Source organism: Hyaena hyaena, unplaced genomic scaffold (assembly GCF_003009895.1).
Source record: "Hyaena hyaena isolate Hyena2069 unplaced genomic scaffold, ASM300989v1 scaffold_1453, whole genome shotgun sequence".
Lineage (NCBI taxonomy): Eukaryota > Metazoa > Chordata > Mammalia > Carnivora > Hyaenidae > Hyaena > Hyaena hyaena.
In genome coordinates this window covers 51,195-68,196 of record NW_024082085.1, presented here as the reverse complement: position 1 = coordinate 68,196, position 17,002 = coordinate 51,195, and the positions used below count along the sequence as shown (strand labels likewise).

At 37.3% G+C, this 17,002-nt stretch overlaps 1 protein-coding gene across 1 annotated transcript in view; it reads left to right on the top strand.

Annotated features, from left to right (window-relative positions):
• Nucleotides 1-17,002, top strand: part of LOC120225622 (protocadherin-15-like) — a gene marked incomplete at its 3' end in the record, with an annotated part of 247,527 nt that overhangs the window by 181,273 nt on the left and 49,252 nt on the right. The window contains exon 13 of the mRNA XM_039223805.1: nt 14,121-14,314. Coding sequence (XP_039079736.1) covers nt 14,121-14,314 — 194 coding nt within the window. The remainder of the gene's footprint in view (nt 1-14,120; nt 14,315-17,002) is intronic.

The following is a 17,002-nucleotide window of genomic DNA, read 5'->3' as shown; positions in this document are numbered from 1 at the left end:
AGAGTTGATACTGAATCCAATTTAAAGACAATAGAATCTGGAGCCAGACTAGTTGAGTCCCCACCTCAGACCCTTATGTGTCTTCATACAAATAGCTTAGTCATCTCTGCTCTCATTTTCTAGCCTGACAATGGTGATATTTATAGTACCAGCTTCACAAAGGTGTTGTGGGTATTAAATCAGTTATATAAACTACTGCCACATGTGCCCTTGAAAATGCATCTTGTATAAATGTTATCTAGTTACTATACTATTATTGAACTATTCTCATGGATTATATAAAACATTTATGATTAAAATAACCTTTCTGTATATATCCTTATGTGTTGCATGTACTATTTAGCACTCTGTGGAGGACACACATACTACACACAAAATTTTTTGTATGTTGCAATTCTTTTTCATAATTTCCAACATTATAAACAAAATTAAGATAAACCCATGTCATATATCAATACCTTTTGACAATTTATTTTATGTCAAATAATGACATTGTTCTCTGTAGTGAGTGAGTGTGTGTGTGTGTGTGTGTGTGTGTGTGTGTGTGTTTGTATTTGGGTTTGTGATATCATGACTAACATCTAAGAGGTACATTTATTTAAAATCTTAGTGAAGTTTAGTATTTCAGCAAATACCAGATAGATTTGATGAGCAAACCTCACAAAAACCTAAGCATATTTTTACATTTGTAAGAAATTTTCATTTATTTTGATATTTGAAACAATTTATTTTTTAATTTATTTTTAATGTTTGTTTTCGAGAAATAGAGCATGATGGGAGAGGGAAGAGAGAGAGGAAGACACAGAATCCAAAGCAGGCTCCAGGCTCTGAGCTGTCAGCCCTGAGTCGGACGTGGGGCTCAAAGTCACCAACTGCAAGATCATGACCTGAGCCTAAATCAGACTTTAACCGACTGAGCCACCCAGGGACCCCTGAAACAATTTAATTTTAACAAAGACCATACACTTTCTTACCTGAGCCCCCTTGCATTAGAATGAAAACATACCCCTAAAATCATGATTCTTCATTTATACGGGTTGTAACCTCATAACACCATCTGTATTTTGTTCATGCGGATGAGACTTCACACCTGTGAAAAAGCAACACCTTCCACTTAGTTGCTCAGGTTGGAAAGCGGAGCTGTTCCTGACACATTCTTATTTACTCCCTCCTCTCTATCCGTTACCAAGTCCTACCGGTTTCTCCTTATGTACAAACCCAATGCACCTGTTCGAGTCTCTTCCCACTGCTGACATCCTCCCGAGAGCTGTCGGCAGCATTCACGCAGGCCAGCCAACCCTGCTTTGGGCTTCATGTGTATCTCCTGTCTTCCTTCCTCCATTCAGCAGCCACAGGACTTTGGCAAACTTGAAATCAAATCAATCCTTGCCATGCTGATGCCTTTGGGGATTTCCCACAACTATATGAATGTAGCCCAGTCACTGTCTCACGGGACCGGTCTGCTGATTACTCTCCTCTTGCTAACAACCTTTCTCTTGCTTTCTGAATGCTTCCGCTTCTATGCATATGCTGGTCATCATTAAGATCTCAGTTTAAGTGTCTCTTCCTCAAAGAAGCCTTCCAGGACTCCCTTCCTTAATTATACTCTATTATCCCAGAGCATCCTGATTCTTCCTTTATAGCATATTTCAAAATTTCTTATTATAATGTTAATAATCTGTTTCTCACGTTAATAGTTAATAAGCTCAAATGCAGTATAGACTTGGTTAGTTTCTTTATTTTCTTTCTTGTTTCACTGAAATTTGTTGTCAGCATCTGGCACAGCACCTGGTACATAGTAAACCTTTTATAAATTTTTGTTTAATGAACAACCGGATAGAGGAACTAATGGATGCAGGTAAAATAAGTGTTCTTTAGTTTATTGTATGGGTGTTGGGAAATTACCTATATTTCAGGTTAAAGTGATTTAAAAATCCATCAACTAAACTTCGAGTGCATTAGCATCCCTAGAGTGTCGTACTTCCTCGCCTGATTATTCAGAAGAATTTTTCCAGTGAAGGCTCTTGAGAGGCTAAACAGTCTGACAGAAAACATGTCAGGAGAAAGTAATCACATATGGTTTTAAAGAAGCCAAGGTGAATATTTCACATACTTATTTGAAAATCATTCATTGTGCTGAGTATCACAAGGAGCAAAGGATCCACTAAGATTTAATTTCTGACCTTCAGTAATTACGTTCAGTAATAGGGAAGAAGGGAATATATAATATTTTGGTTTTATCATGATAAATACAGCTCAGATAATCCAATTAAACATTATGAAAAATTTTAACATCTAAATGGCCCAAGAGTTGTCTTGGGGAGAGTAAGCTGTCCCATTTGATAAACTTGGGGGAAATAGTAATGACATCAAACCAGTGATTACAGACATCTGCATTTTGAAATTGTATATGTAAAAATTAGTTCTTGCATTTGGCTTTTATGTTATTTTTTAATCCTCACCCCCCTTCCCTGACATACATAGAAACCCAATGTTTCAAAGAAAATCAATTTGTAAAGGCAATTAAGTTAATTTACATTTATATTTATCCAGCATGTTTTGGATTGTCACAGTGAAAGCTGTCCATGGAGAATTTCAATAATTAATGCTTAATTGCTTGCATCTTTATAAAGCTTTTTGTCTAACTGTATGTGATATTTTTAAATATCATATACATTGTACATTTTAAATTTTGACAGTATTCTTTCTCATCATTACAGTTCTACATCTTCCTGATTTACCAGGTAATTCACTTGAAATTTAGAAGCTAGAAGAAACAAAAATGTGTAATATATATATTTTTTCTTTTCTGTATACCAAAGGATGTTAGCTTTTTGCAGCTATTACTTGAGAAAAAAAAAAAAAAAAAGGTCTCTTTTCTTCTCAGCTCCTTTTTGCAGTAAATTATGCTACAATGGCAAAGCATAATCATTTGAGTAAAAGAAAAATACTTGTATATTGAGATGTTTCAAAGATAAGGAATCTTAGAAAAAAAGCCAATATTCCAAATAGAGCAATAGGGATTTCTTGGAAGTGTAGTAAACTTGCTCATTTGGTCTGGCAAATAAAACAAGCATAAACACCACTGAGCAAGCCCTAATATGTATATGTATTATAAACCCATGTTACATATGTATTTTATGAGACAAATTATAATCTAATATATATAGATTTTTATGTGTCTCGTGCTAAACCAGATGCTCTGAAAAACAGGATGTATAAGACATTGCTCACCCTTGAGAAGCTTAATATATATTGTAAGAGATCATCTTTGTTCACAGTGAAATGGTCAGAAAATGTCTCAAACCATTATTAAATCTTTCAAAGTTTATTTATTTTGAGAGAGAGAGAGAAATAGTGAGAGAGAGAGAGGGAGAGAGGGGGAGAGAGAGAGAGAGAGAGAGAGAGAGAGAGAGAGAGAGAGAGAGAGAGANGAAACCTAAGCAGGCTCCACACTGTAAGCACAGAGCCCATTGTGGGCTCAAACCCATGAACCATGAGATGATGGTCTGAGCTGAAACCCAAAGCCTGTCACTCAACCGAGTCACCAGGCACCCCACAAACCAGTACTGAGTTTTTAAATTACATGGAAAAGAATATTACGAGTGTCCATTAGAACATGAAGGGGCAGAATGGTCTGTTAGGACCCCGGTAGCTGGGAAGGCTTCATTGCTGACAAGAACTCCATGAACCTGTCAGGACAGTTAGTGCACCCACAGGCAGGGAAAGGGGTGGTGGGTTGTTGGAAATGGTTGGGGACAACCAAAGGTAAGGGATTTCATGGGGCATGAGGGATACCACTCCAAATGCCAGTGTAGAGGGAAGGAACTGAATGATAAAATATTTGCCTTTCTTTGACTAAGTCAAGTATGTACTGGTGTATTCTTCTGGCCTCGGTGTATTCTTCTGTCTTTCTAGGCATTTCTGTACTTTTGTGATGTCTTCTTATCTTTCCCTAGTGACACATCCATTGAAGATGCTTTTCTTTCCTGTATCTTCTTCTAGACCATAGCTGTCTGACAGAAAATGTTCTGTCTGCATCTTCTGCACTTTGGAACACAGTGTCTGGCACAAATTGAGGTCTGAATAAATATACCTGTTTATATATCATTTAAAGGCATAGACTGCATTGCAGACTAATCTAGATTCAGCAATGTAGACCATGTAAGATTTATTAAAGACGTATTTAAGACAAAGTTCTTACATTGATAAGTTAAGGCATGTACAGTGGAACTTAAGGAAGCCCACTTTGAGGACATCTTTATTCGAGATAATGAGGTAGCAGTTGAGCATGACAGAACGCAACAGCTTGAAAGCATCTAGGGTTCCAGTTTACAGTCTCAGCGTTTGAGTAATGAGATTCATTGAACCTCTACACAAAGATTATGAAGTTGTCACAGAAAGGGAGCAAGCTTTCCAAATTCTCAGGCAATATAGAGAAACACTATCATTGCAGCTTTATTCTTTGGCTTTTTGTCGGGAATAGGGACCCCTAAGAGAGATCTATCTCCAGTCCCTAAAATATTAATCATCATTGTAGTGTTAATGGTGTTCATACCTCCTTCTGAACTGTACACCTGAAAGAAAGCTTTGTCAAACACCAGCTCTACTGACCACCATCTTAGATTAGTCAAGGACATGCTGAACAGAAGAGGGCTGACTAGTAGTCCGTATGCTTTTTTAGCTTCAAAGTTCACATTAAGGCTGCAGAGAGCATGATCTGGAGATGACTAGATTGCATTGCCCGGTCTGCTTGGCCAGAGGCAGTGGTCTTAAGTTCATACGGACTGCCGACCTTGAAATCCAATAGGTATCTTGTAACACCAAGTTTATTTAGCTTCAAGTTAGGATACAGGGCATTTAACAACGTAACTTGTATGGCAATAGCCTAGTGGAAGTCTTGTATCTAAGTACAATTTCAATGTCTTCTAAATCATCTGCACTCGGGAAATATTACCCCCTTGATACAGATATCTGAGGCATTCTCCTGAAAGTTTTGTTACAACAACTTCTATAATACCTAGTGCATAAAAGCGGACTTCCTAAAACACTGAGAAACACCATAGTATCTTTTATCCAGTGAGGAGTTAGAATTCCCTCTACAAAATACATTTCCGACCATACCTTTCCCTAGGTAGATTATCTGATATTTCTTCAACATTTTGAAGATTAGTTATTTTCTTCATCCTCTATTTTTTACACCTTTTTGTACATGTTGATAGTGATATTCAGCTCTGTATCAAAGTTTTTCAGATGTAAATTAAACTCTTTCTCCAACAGATCTGTCTCCATGGGTATTACCTAGCTGGTGAATTTAGGTTGTTTTCCCAAATAATCTTTCTATGCAGGAGATCAGTATCCACTCAAGTTTCATTTTGATCTAACTGCATAAGAACCAAAAAATCCTTTGTTAGATCATAGAGCTGAGGCCGAGAGATTAAATGTTTAACACAACACACTTCAATTAATATTGTCATGTTATTTTCTCCACTTTCCCAACAAAAGCAGGTTTTTCTCACATATCATGCATTTTCCAGTACCAGAGTAGGCACTAGAAACCACTTCTCAGGCAGCTCTGGGTTTTGTCTGGCCTGGCATCAGAACCACACACCATCCCCAGCTAGATGTTTTCACAGACACAAGCTTCTGGGCATCATTTTAGTGCATCGGGCATTTGTCTCTCTTGAGACGCCACAGCGTTGACGCCGAATCTGTCCAAACCACACAGAAGCTTCCATGGAGAGCTCCATTTCCAAGAGGTCCCAGGTGGGTCTTATACATTGGCTTCATACAAAAGCCAAGTGCAATGGCCTCCTCGAGCATCAGCCACAACTCAGTATCAAATCTGAGAGGAGCAGTTGACAGGGTTATAGTCTTGCTCTGAAATGTTGTCTCAGAGAAAGTGTAAAGACATCCTTCCTTGAAATCTTTGTTTCTTCTCATCTCATAGTCTGCGGTTTTACCTGATTTATCTTTTATTACTTTTCTTAACACAGACTCAGCCTTCCAAGGTGGGATTTGCTGATTATGTTCTACTTTTCTTCCCTAAGGCTGATGCTTCCTTGTCTTCCAGAACTTTCCCTTCTGTCCATTCCCAGGAAGAAGGGGTAGGTTTGAAAAGATGTCATGGAGTAACATGGAACTGGAAGACAATTACCTGAGTGTAGAGGAGGTCATAGAGGTTTAAAAGAGAAAGGTAGAAACACCTGTTTATAAAATACAACCAAGACCTAAACTGTGACTGTGTGTTGGAAGCAAGAAAGAAATGAGAAAAGCAAAGCAAATCACAAAACAAGGAATGAATAAGTAGAAGGATTCTGGTCAGCCTGAATGGTATCCTGTCAATGCAATAGAAAGGCAAAATGGATAAGGATGGGTAAAGATCCTACACGTGACTACAGTTTTCTTTGTACTTTTTCAGAGTATCATTGAGCATAATTTACATGTCCTGATACATATTCATCATCACGGTACATTTCAGTGATGTTATAGTAGCTTTAGACAGTTATGTAACAGTGACCGCAATCCAGGTGCAAACACCGTCATCACCCAGAATATTACTTGTGCTTGCCTGCCGTCAGTACAGCCCTCATCCCTGGCTTCAGGACCCCAGTTCTGCTTTTTATCTCAAAAATATATGCCTTGTCTAAAATATAAAAAATATGGAATTGTACAACATGTAGTCTTTTTTGAGGGGAGAGGTGGTTTATTTCACTTTGCATGACTCAGTACTATATTTAGGAGCAATAGTAGGAGTGTACTTCACCATCTACACTGTAGTATGACTCCGTTCTGTAGTTCTGTTTCTTTGAATTTCTCAGTAGTATTTCTACTATATAAAAACACCAGGTTTTCTTAATCTGTTCACCAGCTGATGAACATTTGAACTGTTTCAGTTTTAGGATATATGAATAATGTAGCTATGAATTCTCTGTATGCCTTCCTATGGATATGTACTTTTTAAATTTCCCTTGGGTGTATATGTAGATACATGGAATAGAATTGTTCAGTCCTATAAAAGATATATACTTACCAGGGCGCCTGGGTGGCTCAGTCAGTTAAGCGTCCGACTTCGGCTCAGGTCATGATCTCACAGTTAATGGGTTCAAGCCCAGCATCGGGCTCTGTGCTGACAGGTAGCTCAGAAACTGGAGCCTGTTTCAGATTCTGTATCTCCCTCTTTCTCTGAACTTCCTTACCTGCTCATGCTGTCTCTCTCTCAGAAATAAAAAAAACGTTAAAAATTTTATTTTTTTTTAATTTTTTTAAATGTTTTTTATTTATTTCTAGGAGAGAGAGAGAGAGACAGCGTGAGCAGGGGAGGGTCAGAGAGAGAGGGAGTCACAGACTGAAACAGGCTCCAGGCTCTGAGCTGGCAGTCAGCACAGAGCCCGACGCGGGGCTCGAACCCACGAACTGCGAGATCATGACCTGAGCGAAAGTCAGACGCTTAACCGACTAAGCCACCCAGGTGCCCCAAAACATTAAAAATTTTAAAAAAGATATATACTTACCTTTTTGAGAAACTACCAAACCCCTTTCCAAAGTGATTGTACCGTTTTACGTGCCCACATCATCACTGACACTTGATATTGTCAGAGTCTATCAATCCCACTATGGCAGGTACCTCACCATATCTCTTTGTGGTTTTAATTTTCATTTCCTGAAGCACTCTTGATTTTGAGATCTTTTCATGTGCTTATTAGAGATTTTTCCATCTTTGATCAAATGTCTGTTCAAATCTTCTGCCCATTTTCTTATTTGTACTATTTATCTTCTTGGTATTGACTCGTAATTCTTCCTTGTAAATTATGACTACAAGTCCATTATCCGATATATGATTACCACATATTTTCTCACAGTCTATGTTGTATGACTCATATTCTTAGTTATGGTTTGAGAGGAGCAAAAGCTTTTAATTTTGAGAAAGTTTAATTTATTATCATTTTTTAAATTTTTTGTGTATTATGTTTTGGTGTCATATTTGAGGTTTTGCCAAGTAAGTTCATGAATATTTTATCGTCTATGAGCTTCATACTTTTAGCTTTTATGTTGTCTAGTGATCCATTTTGAATGCTGTAACATAAAGGTTTCAGTTCATCTCTATTTTACTTTTTATTTTTTGCATAGAAATATTTAATTGTCTCAGTGTATAAAAACTGTCTTTTCCCCTTGAATTACCTTGGTATCTTTGTTGGAAATCAGTTAGCCATAAATGGGAGAGGTTATTTCTAGACTTCTGTTCCGTTTATCTGTATGTTTACTTTATGCCCAAACCACATTGTCTTGATTATTGTAGGTTGATAGTTTATTTACAATAATACAGTATAAGTCTTTTTAAATTATTTATCTTTTCTAAAATTCCTGTGGCTAATCTGGGTCCCTTATATTTCTGTAGAAATCGTAAGTTTAACTTGACAAACTCTGTAAAACAAAACCTGATAAGGATCTTGGTAGAGGTCATAGTGAATTTATAAATCAAATAAATTGTGGAGAATTTCCATCTTAACAGTATTAAATCTTTCAATCCATGAACATGGACTGTCTTTCCATATACTTTTAAATTTATCACAGCAACGTTGTAGATTTTGGTGTGTGCATTTTGCTAAATTTATTCATAGCTATTTTGTCATTTTAAAGCTACTCTGGATGGAATTAATTTTATTTTTGGATTGCTCACCACAAATAGAAAAACAAATACAAAAGATTTTGTTTAGCCTTGTAGTCATTTGCTGGCTCTCATAGTTTCTTATAGATTACTTAGTATTTTCTACATAGATGATTGTATCTTCTTCAGGTAAATATAGTTTTACTTCATCTTATCAACCCGATGACTTTTGTTGTTGTTCTTTTACACACTTTATTGTACTGACCGGAACCCTCAGTACAATGTTGAATAGAAGTGGTGAGAGAATCCTGTTTATGTTCCTGATTTTAGGGAAAAGCATTGAACCCTCATCATGAAATATATGCTAGCTGTTGGTCCTTTGTAGGTAGTTTTTGTCACATAGATGAAGTTTCCTTCTTTTTTTTTTTAATATTTTTATTTATTTCTAGGAGAGAGAGAGAGAGACAGTGTGAGCAGGGGAGGGTCAGAGAGAGAGGGAGTCACAGACTGAAACAGGCTCCAGGCTCTGAGCTGGCAGTCAGCACAGAGCCCGACGCGGGGCTCGAACCCACGAACCGCGAGATCATGACGTAAGCGAAAGTCGGACGCTCAACCGACTAAGCCACCCAGGCGCCCCTGATGAAGTTTCCTTCTATTTCTAGTTTGTTGAATCTCTTTTTTCATAAATGGACATCCAGTTTTAACTATTTTTTTTTCTGTATTTATAGAGATTATCATGTGGTTCCATCCTTTGTTTCATTAATATGATGTATTATATAAATGATTGAATGTCTTTACTTTGCCTTCAGTTTGAAGGATTGTCTCACCAGATATATTATACGTTGCTGACAGGTGCTGGTCGTTTTTCATCCCAGTCCTTTGAATATGTCATTCCTATGCTTACTGACCTCTATTATTTGTAATGAGAAGTCAGCCGTGAATGATACATTGTTTCCTTTTATAAAATGAGTCCTTATTTTTTCTGCTCTTAAGTTTTTCTTTGCATTTCAGCAATTTGGGGGTGATGTGTCTAAGTGCACTTCTTGTTTGTGTCTACTCTTCAGATCCATGGACCTCTTAGTTCTTGACAAAAGCTCTCTCCTTGAGCAAACTTTAGTTCACCTGTGGTGAGCCACCTTTTTCCATTATGCCTCATGTTTGGGTCTTGTCTTTGGCCTGCCCAGCCCAGTTTCAGCAAAAATCCTGCTGCACTAGTTGATAGACAGCCCCCTACCCTCTGGATCTCTCCAAATTCCTCATCACCTACCCTGGTACCTGATCACCCTGGCCTGCCTTCCACAAAATTCCTGTTAAGTTGGTTTAACAAAAATCCCCTACCTTATTGTCTTCTGTTAATACTTTTCCACCCACTCTGCTCACTTTTAATTAATCCTTGCTTCGTTTATGAGACTCCTATCTAAGGTTTTATTCAGTTTATGATCCAGCATTCTTTATATTTGTATTTTTACATAAAACCATACTTTTCCATTTCTCAAGCACAGGAAAGATATTGAAGAGAAAAATAAACCACAGCCAGACCTAGACAGGAATAGCAGGACAAATCAGAATGTTGTATTTTTTTATTCATCTTTATCTTTATTTCTTGTGGCAGCAAGGGGTGGCTGCGTCTGTCTGGAACACATAAATAGGGGAATAGCAAGGGGGAGGAACGGGGAGGGGCAGGGTCACACTTCATGAAGAAGACTCTGGCACACTGCAGAAAAGATCTGTAGACACACGACATACGAGGTCTGACCATTTCAGTATCCTAACATTTCAGTAAAATGGTTACAAATCCTAGATTTTATTTGACTTTGTGATAACTTGCAAGCGACACTTTGGCTTCTCGCTTAAGTCAGCCCCTCCTCCATTCTCTTTAAGAGGTGGATTCCCCCTCTGCTTTGGGAACACCTTCAATAGCTTCATCTCAGAGACCACTGATTGCAGTCGTAGGGGCGTGACTGAATGAAATCCCCACCAGAGTTGAGTTGCAGAGCTCTTGTGCAGGGGGCATTACCATTTTTTGGATATTCAGTCGCTGTCTCTGTTCCCTTTTCAAATCTTGGACCACCAATAATTTCTCCATTCTCTTTTCAAATCTTGAACCATCAATAATCTGTTCACATTGGTTTTGTTTGACTCAGTTATGTTGACTTTTAGCCCACGGTGGTAAGATTTAGTTCTAAAAGACTGAAAAGGAGTATCAAGCTACATAAGTCACTTACATGTGGAACTGATTTTTGGCTTATTTGTTAAACTCTCTGCTTCCTGATGGTTTCTGTGGAGCTAGTGACGTTCCCTGAATATCTCACCTCATCCGTGGTTGGCCTGCTGTGCCATTTGGGGACTGTTTCTCTCGTCTGTGCGTTGCGGTACTATTTGGTATTTATAGCACCTCCCAGATGGGTGCCTTCCTCAATTTAATTATGATTCAGTTTATCCTCCTTTCCAACATCATTCATGAAAATGTTAAATAAGACCAACCACAATACCTATGCCCCCCCAAGCATACCCCGCAACAGGTCTTAACTTGATGCCATGCCATTTAGCATCAAATTCCTTTGGCCAATTTAAGTCCCAGGAAAAATGTTAGTATTGAATCCAGTTTGAGCTAAATTTTAATTAAGCTTTCCTGAGACATTACAGTAAGTGGTTTACTATAATGAAATTGATATCTCCTCTGCTTCCCACACCCTCTAATTTTCTAATTTTACACACATGTGAAAGAGAACTGAGTTGGTCCGGCTTGAATAGTTCTCTATAAATACACATCACTCATCTGTTCTGTTTCTGCAAATAGTTTCCTTCTACTTAGCCTTTAGGACCATGCCAGTCATCCTGTCTGCAAGTCCCTGAATGATTTTATGAAATGCTTTACCTTCTGGCAGCCACATCTGTCCACCCCCAAATCTCAGCTAACTGAATGCCAACTCTCAAATTCCCTTCTTTCCTCTCAATTATTTTTGGAGCTTCTGCTTCTATTCACATTATCGTTCTAAATGCAGTGGATACTGACAGTAGAAACATAGTATGGACAGCATTTCCCCTTAAGCATGATGGTGTGTGTAAAGTACTTTGTTTAGATTTTATCAGGTGAATTGAATGGGCACTAATTAACACAGTGTTCTTAAAACTGAATTTACATTTCGAGATAAATGTGCACCCTCACTTTGGATCAAACAAGGTGCACCACTGTGCAGTGGTCGCCCAAAGGAACCTGTAGATGATAAAGAACTACTTTTATAGAATTGAAAATTAGGGGCTAGAAATAGATATAAAAATGTCGCAAAAATGTTTCTATAGTTTTATTTAATACAATTATATACTTTTTCTTTATTCAACAGGAAACTTTTTTAAGCTTAAATTTTCTTTTTTTTTTTTTTTTTAAGTTTAGTTATTTATGTTGAGAGAGAAGAGTGAGCATGAGTAGGGGAGGGGCAGAGAGATGGGGATAGAGAATCCCAAGTAGACTCTGTCCTATCAGCGCAGCCTGATACGGGGCTCATTCTCGCGAACCATGAAACTGAGACCTCAACAAGGAGTTTTTATTGTTTTCTCCTTATGTGTAAACTATGTGTGGTCAACTCTCTTATCTCCATCCATCAGTTTTGGAATGATGAAAATTTAAAAATTCTGTGTATGTTTGTAAAATGCATTTTATAAGATTTCCCACTAGAATCTATTTTTTCTCCATGCCCCCATTCCCCACCAAGGTAAATTTATATTCATCAGCAAGTCAAGGAGCCTTATTTAACACATTAGATCATTCTTATCTTAATTTTGCTTGATTAATTAAATTATTATCTGTTTTCAAACATAATAACCCAAGTATAGCTTTAACTATTGGATACAAGTTGCTTCAAAAATGACTGTAACCACGTGCAAATTAGCCTTTGATAAATGGTCTGGTGTTATTTCAGAGCCTCTGAATTCAATCCCTCTTCTCAAAAATTATTTCCTGTGCTTCATAGTCTAATTTTTAATAAGATTTGCTACAATTGCAGATGCATTTCTGTGAGTTTGCAAAAGTAACACCCTAGAGCTTTGCAGTCTTTCACAAATCGGTGTGCACAACATTTAAAGACCTTTTGTCAAAGGAAATGTAAATACAGAGGGTACAGGGATAAGAGACCATCTGAGAGGTGGAAGGAACAACTTACGAATGGAAAAAAATAAAAGCAAAGGGAAGGAAGGGAGTAACAAAGGCCAACTTCACCCACTTCGTTTTCTCCAGTGTCACTGGGCAGTAATACGTGTTTATGTGTCCAGAACAGGAGAGAATGTAGAGGAAAAAGTTAAATTTCCTGTAGTGATATTACATTTGCTGTCAGAGCTTTCTTTTTCTTTCCTATAGTAAATTAAAATAAAGATACCCTTCAAGATCCAAAACTTTTATCACTTTCATAAGAAAAAAAAATCCTTCTTGCTGTGATTGCTTCCGAATTCGAGCACCATAGCAGTGGCTCAAGACAGCAAGAGTGAATGTGCTGAGAAATCTTTCTTTACCTACTTTAATTTTTAATGTTATTTTATTTGTTTATTTGGGTTTATTACAAGAAAGATTTTTTAAAATTTAAATTTTTGTTGGTTAACATACAGTGTAGTATTGGTTTCAGGAGTAGAACCCAGTGATTCACCCAGTGCTCATCCTAACAAGCACCTTCCATGGTACCCATTCCCCACCTAGCCCATTCCCCCATCTCCATCTGTCACCCATAGTTTATTCTCCATCATTAAGGGTCTCTTGTGGTTTACTTTCCTCTCTTCTCTGTTTCTTACCTCACTTCCCATATGTTCATCTATTTTGTTTCTTAAATTCTACATATGAATGAAATCATACAGTATTTGTCTTTCTCTGATTGACTTTTTCCACCTGGAATAACACACTCTAGGTCCATCTACATCATTGCAAATGACAAGATTTCATTCTTTACAATCACTAAGTAATACTCATTCATATATATATGTATATGATGGACATTTGAGCTCTGTCCATGGTTTGGTTATTGTTGATAGCACTGCTGTAAGCATTGGGGTGATGTGCCCCTTCAAATCAGCATTTTTGTATCCTTTCATTAAATACCTGGTAGTACAATTGCTGGGTCCTAGTGTAGCTCTAGTTTTAATTTTTTGAGAAACCTCCGTACTGTTTTCCAGAGTGACAGCACCAGTTTGTATTCCCACCAGCAGTGCAAGAGGGTTCCCCTTTTTCCATATCCTGACCAACTTGTGCTGTATCCTGAGTTGTTAATTTTAGCTATTCTGAGAGATGTGATGTAGTATCTCATTGTGATTTTGATTTGTATTTCTTTGATGATGAGTATGTTGAGAATCTTTTCATGTGTCTGGATGTCTTCTTTGGAAAAATGTCATTCATTCTGCCCATTTCTTTACTGGATTGTTTGTCTTTTGGGTGTTAAGTTTGATAAGTTCTTTATAGATTTTGTATGCTAACTCAGAGTGGCAGAATGTTGAGCCCCCAGAGGACTGATGCTGTGATCTTCCGTTCTAGCTCACTGCGGTGGATGCAGATGAAGGGTCCAATGGGGAGATCACCTACGAAATCCTGGTTGGGGCTCAGGGAGACTTCACCATCAACCGAACCACAGGGCTCATCACCATCGCTGAAGGGGTGGTGCTGACAGTGGGGCGCACCTATGCGCTCACAGTCCAGGCTGCAGATAACGCGCCTCCTGCGGAGAGAAGGTAATTCAGAGCATAGGCATTTTGCCTTCTGCGCACGGCCAGTTACCCGCTGGTACATGAGGGAAGCCAAACAAGCATTCTGTCATTCTACAAACCTACACATTAGATCAGCAAATGAGATGGACAGGATTCTCAGAAACTGCACATTCTTATGTGGTTATGTTTTGGGGAAAGGAGGAGAAAGACAAGTTTAAACCACAAAATGAGTAACTGATTTCACAGATGTGAGGGAAGCAGGTGTCTGTTCTTCGCGCGGGGGCAGGACTGGGAAATATCAGAACCATGTAGCCAATTTATTGTTGACAGGCAATTTATTGTTGATAGTAAGATGTCACAGACATAGCAGTGACATGAAATATCTGGGGTTTGAAACTACCTCTCAGCGTCTGGGTAATTATTTAAAAATATATATATATATACACATATGGGTATATGTATATATTCTATATGTGTATATACAAATTCTATATATGCATATGTACAAATATATGTTCTCTACATATTCCATCTATAGGATTTACTGTAGAATTGTGTAGTCCCTGACCTGAGATACCTTTTTTTATTAATTCCTTGCTCCTTTTCAGATTTCCAGTAAGCATTTTTTTAAAAAAGGAATGAATAGCAATTCATTCCTACACCTTCTGGGGCATTCCCCTGCTTACCACATATTCTGGGTTCTTTTAATATGGATGATGAATAATTCCTTCAAAACTATTTGCACAGCAATGTAATATTCTTTCATATGTATGTAATACAGCGTTAGAAACGCACTATTGATGGACTTTTATTAAATTCCAGTCGATCTTTTACTAACAGTGAAGAAATAAATGACACTGAACATGTGTCATTTTGAATATGTGCAGATATATCAGTGCAGTGAATTCCTACTTACCAAATGGCATATGCAATTGTAAGTTTTAGTCATAGTGCCAAATTGTATTCCATAGGGCTCATGACAATTTGCAGTTCCAACTGTCAGGTCTGAAAGTGGATAAGTCTACAGTCTCCACAGCTATGTGTCGTATCAAACATGGATTTTTGCTAATCTGATAGATAAAACTAACACCTATTTTTTTTTATCCATTTGATCATGAGTAAGTTTGAGTTTGTTTCCGATGCTTACATACAAGCCATTTCTTTTACTTTTTCTGTAACTTTTTCGTGTCAACCCCAGCTTACAATTATTTTATATTTTCTATTAATTTCTTTATAAATCCATGCTTAAGGTTAAATCATTGTTGCATTTGAGATTTATCCTAGGGTATGTAGTTGGTGACAATTAGCAATAATATTTTTAGGCTACTCTGCCATTTTCTACATGCAGTATGTTAGATACTTCACCTTTTTCCCACCAATTTGAGATGGTACATTTATTATTTCATACATTTTCTCATTTATTTGAAGTTGACTTGAAACATTCTCTTCTATCCCATCAAATTCTTTTCATGAGCTATTGTCACAGTTTTAATTGTTAATATTTATTTTCATTTTTTTGTTGTTGTTAATGTTTACTTATTTTATAGAGAAAGAGAGACAGAGCATGAGTGAGATAGGGGCAGAGAGAGAGGGAAACACAGAATTGGAAGCAGGCTCCAGGCTCGGAGCTGTCAGCACAGAGCCTGACATGGGGTTTGAACCCACAAACCATAAGATCATGACCTGATCCAAAGTCAAAGGCTTAGCTGACTGAGCCACCCAGGTGCCCCAATTATGAATGTTTTAAACTGTGCTTCATATTATGGTGCTATCTCTATGATTTTTTTCCCCTAAAAGTGTCTCAGTTACTTTTTCTGTTAAGTTTTTGACAATATTTAAACTAGTTAAGTGAGGCGTTTAAACTACATTTTTGTGGGGCATCTGGGTGGCTCAGTCAGTTAAGCGTCTGACTTTGGCTCGGGTCATGATCTTGCGGTTCGTGGGTTTGAGCCCCACATCGGGCTCTGTGCTGACAGCTCAGAGACTGGAGCCTGTTTCAGATTCTGTGTCTCCCTCTCTCTCTGACCCTCTTCTGCTCACATTGTCTCGCTCTCTCTCTTAGAAATAAATATAAAATTTAAAAAAATAAACTGTATTTTTATTAGAAACATTACATTTATAAATTAATTCCTTGGAATTAAATTGAGTTTTTTGATGTCTAATCTTTCTATCCAAGAACTTTCTGTCTATTTGACCGTGCTGTCTTTTGTGTCCTGTAGGAGTTTTTATTTTTTAAATATTGTCTTTATATGAGTCCTGTCCCTTTCTCTGTTGGTTGGTTTCTGTAGCTTTTGTTGTTATTATACATAACAGTATACAAGGATGTTATATATGTGGATTTTATTAATTTTAACCCACTTTTTAAAATTTAATTCTCTTGTATTTTCGTAGTTTTCCCATCAATTTTCTAGTGTTATCCAGGAATATATTTTATAAATAGTAAAAATTGTATGTCCTTCTTTACATTTTTTCCCTTAATTCATTTGCTAATTGTCTCAATAAAAATACTTACCTAGTTTTTAACTCGTGTGAGAACATCTCTCTGATTTCCCATTTATATCGGTTCATGTTAAAAAAAAAAACATTTTTTTAAAATTATGCCAGGAAAATGTTTATTCCTATTTTATTGGCTTTTAAAATAAGAAAATACATACCCATCATCTATGAAGACAGTAATGACTCCATTCTTCAGCTAATCATATAATGATTGAC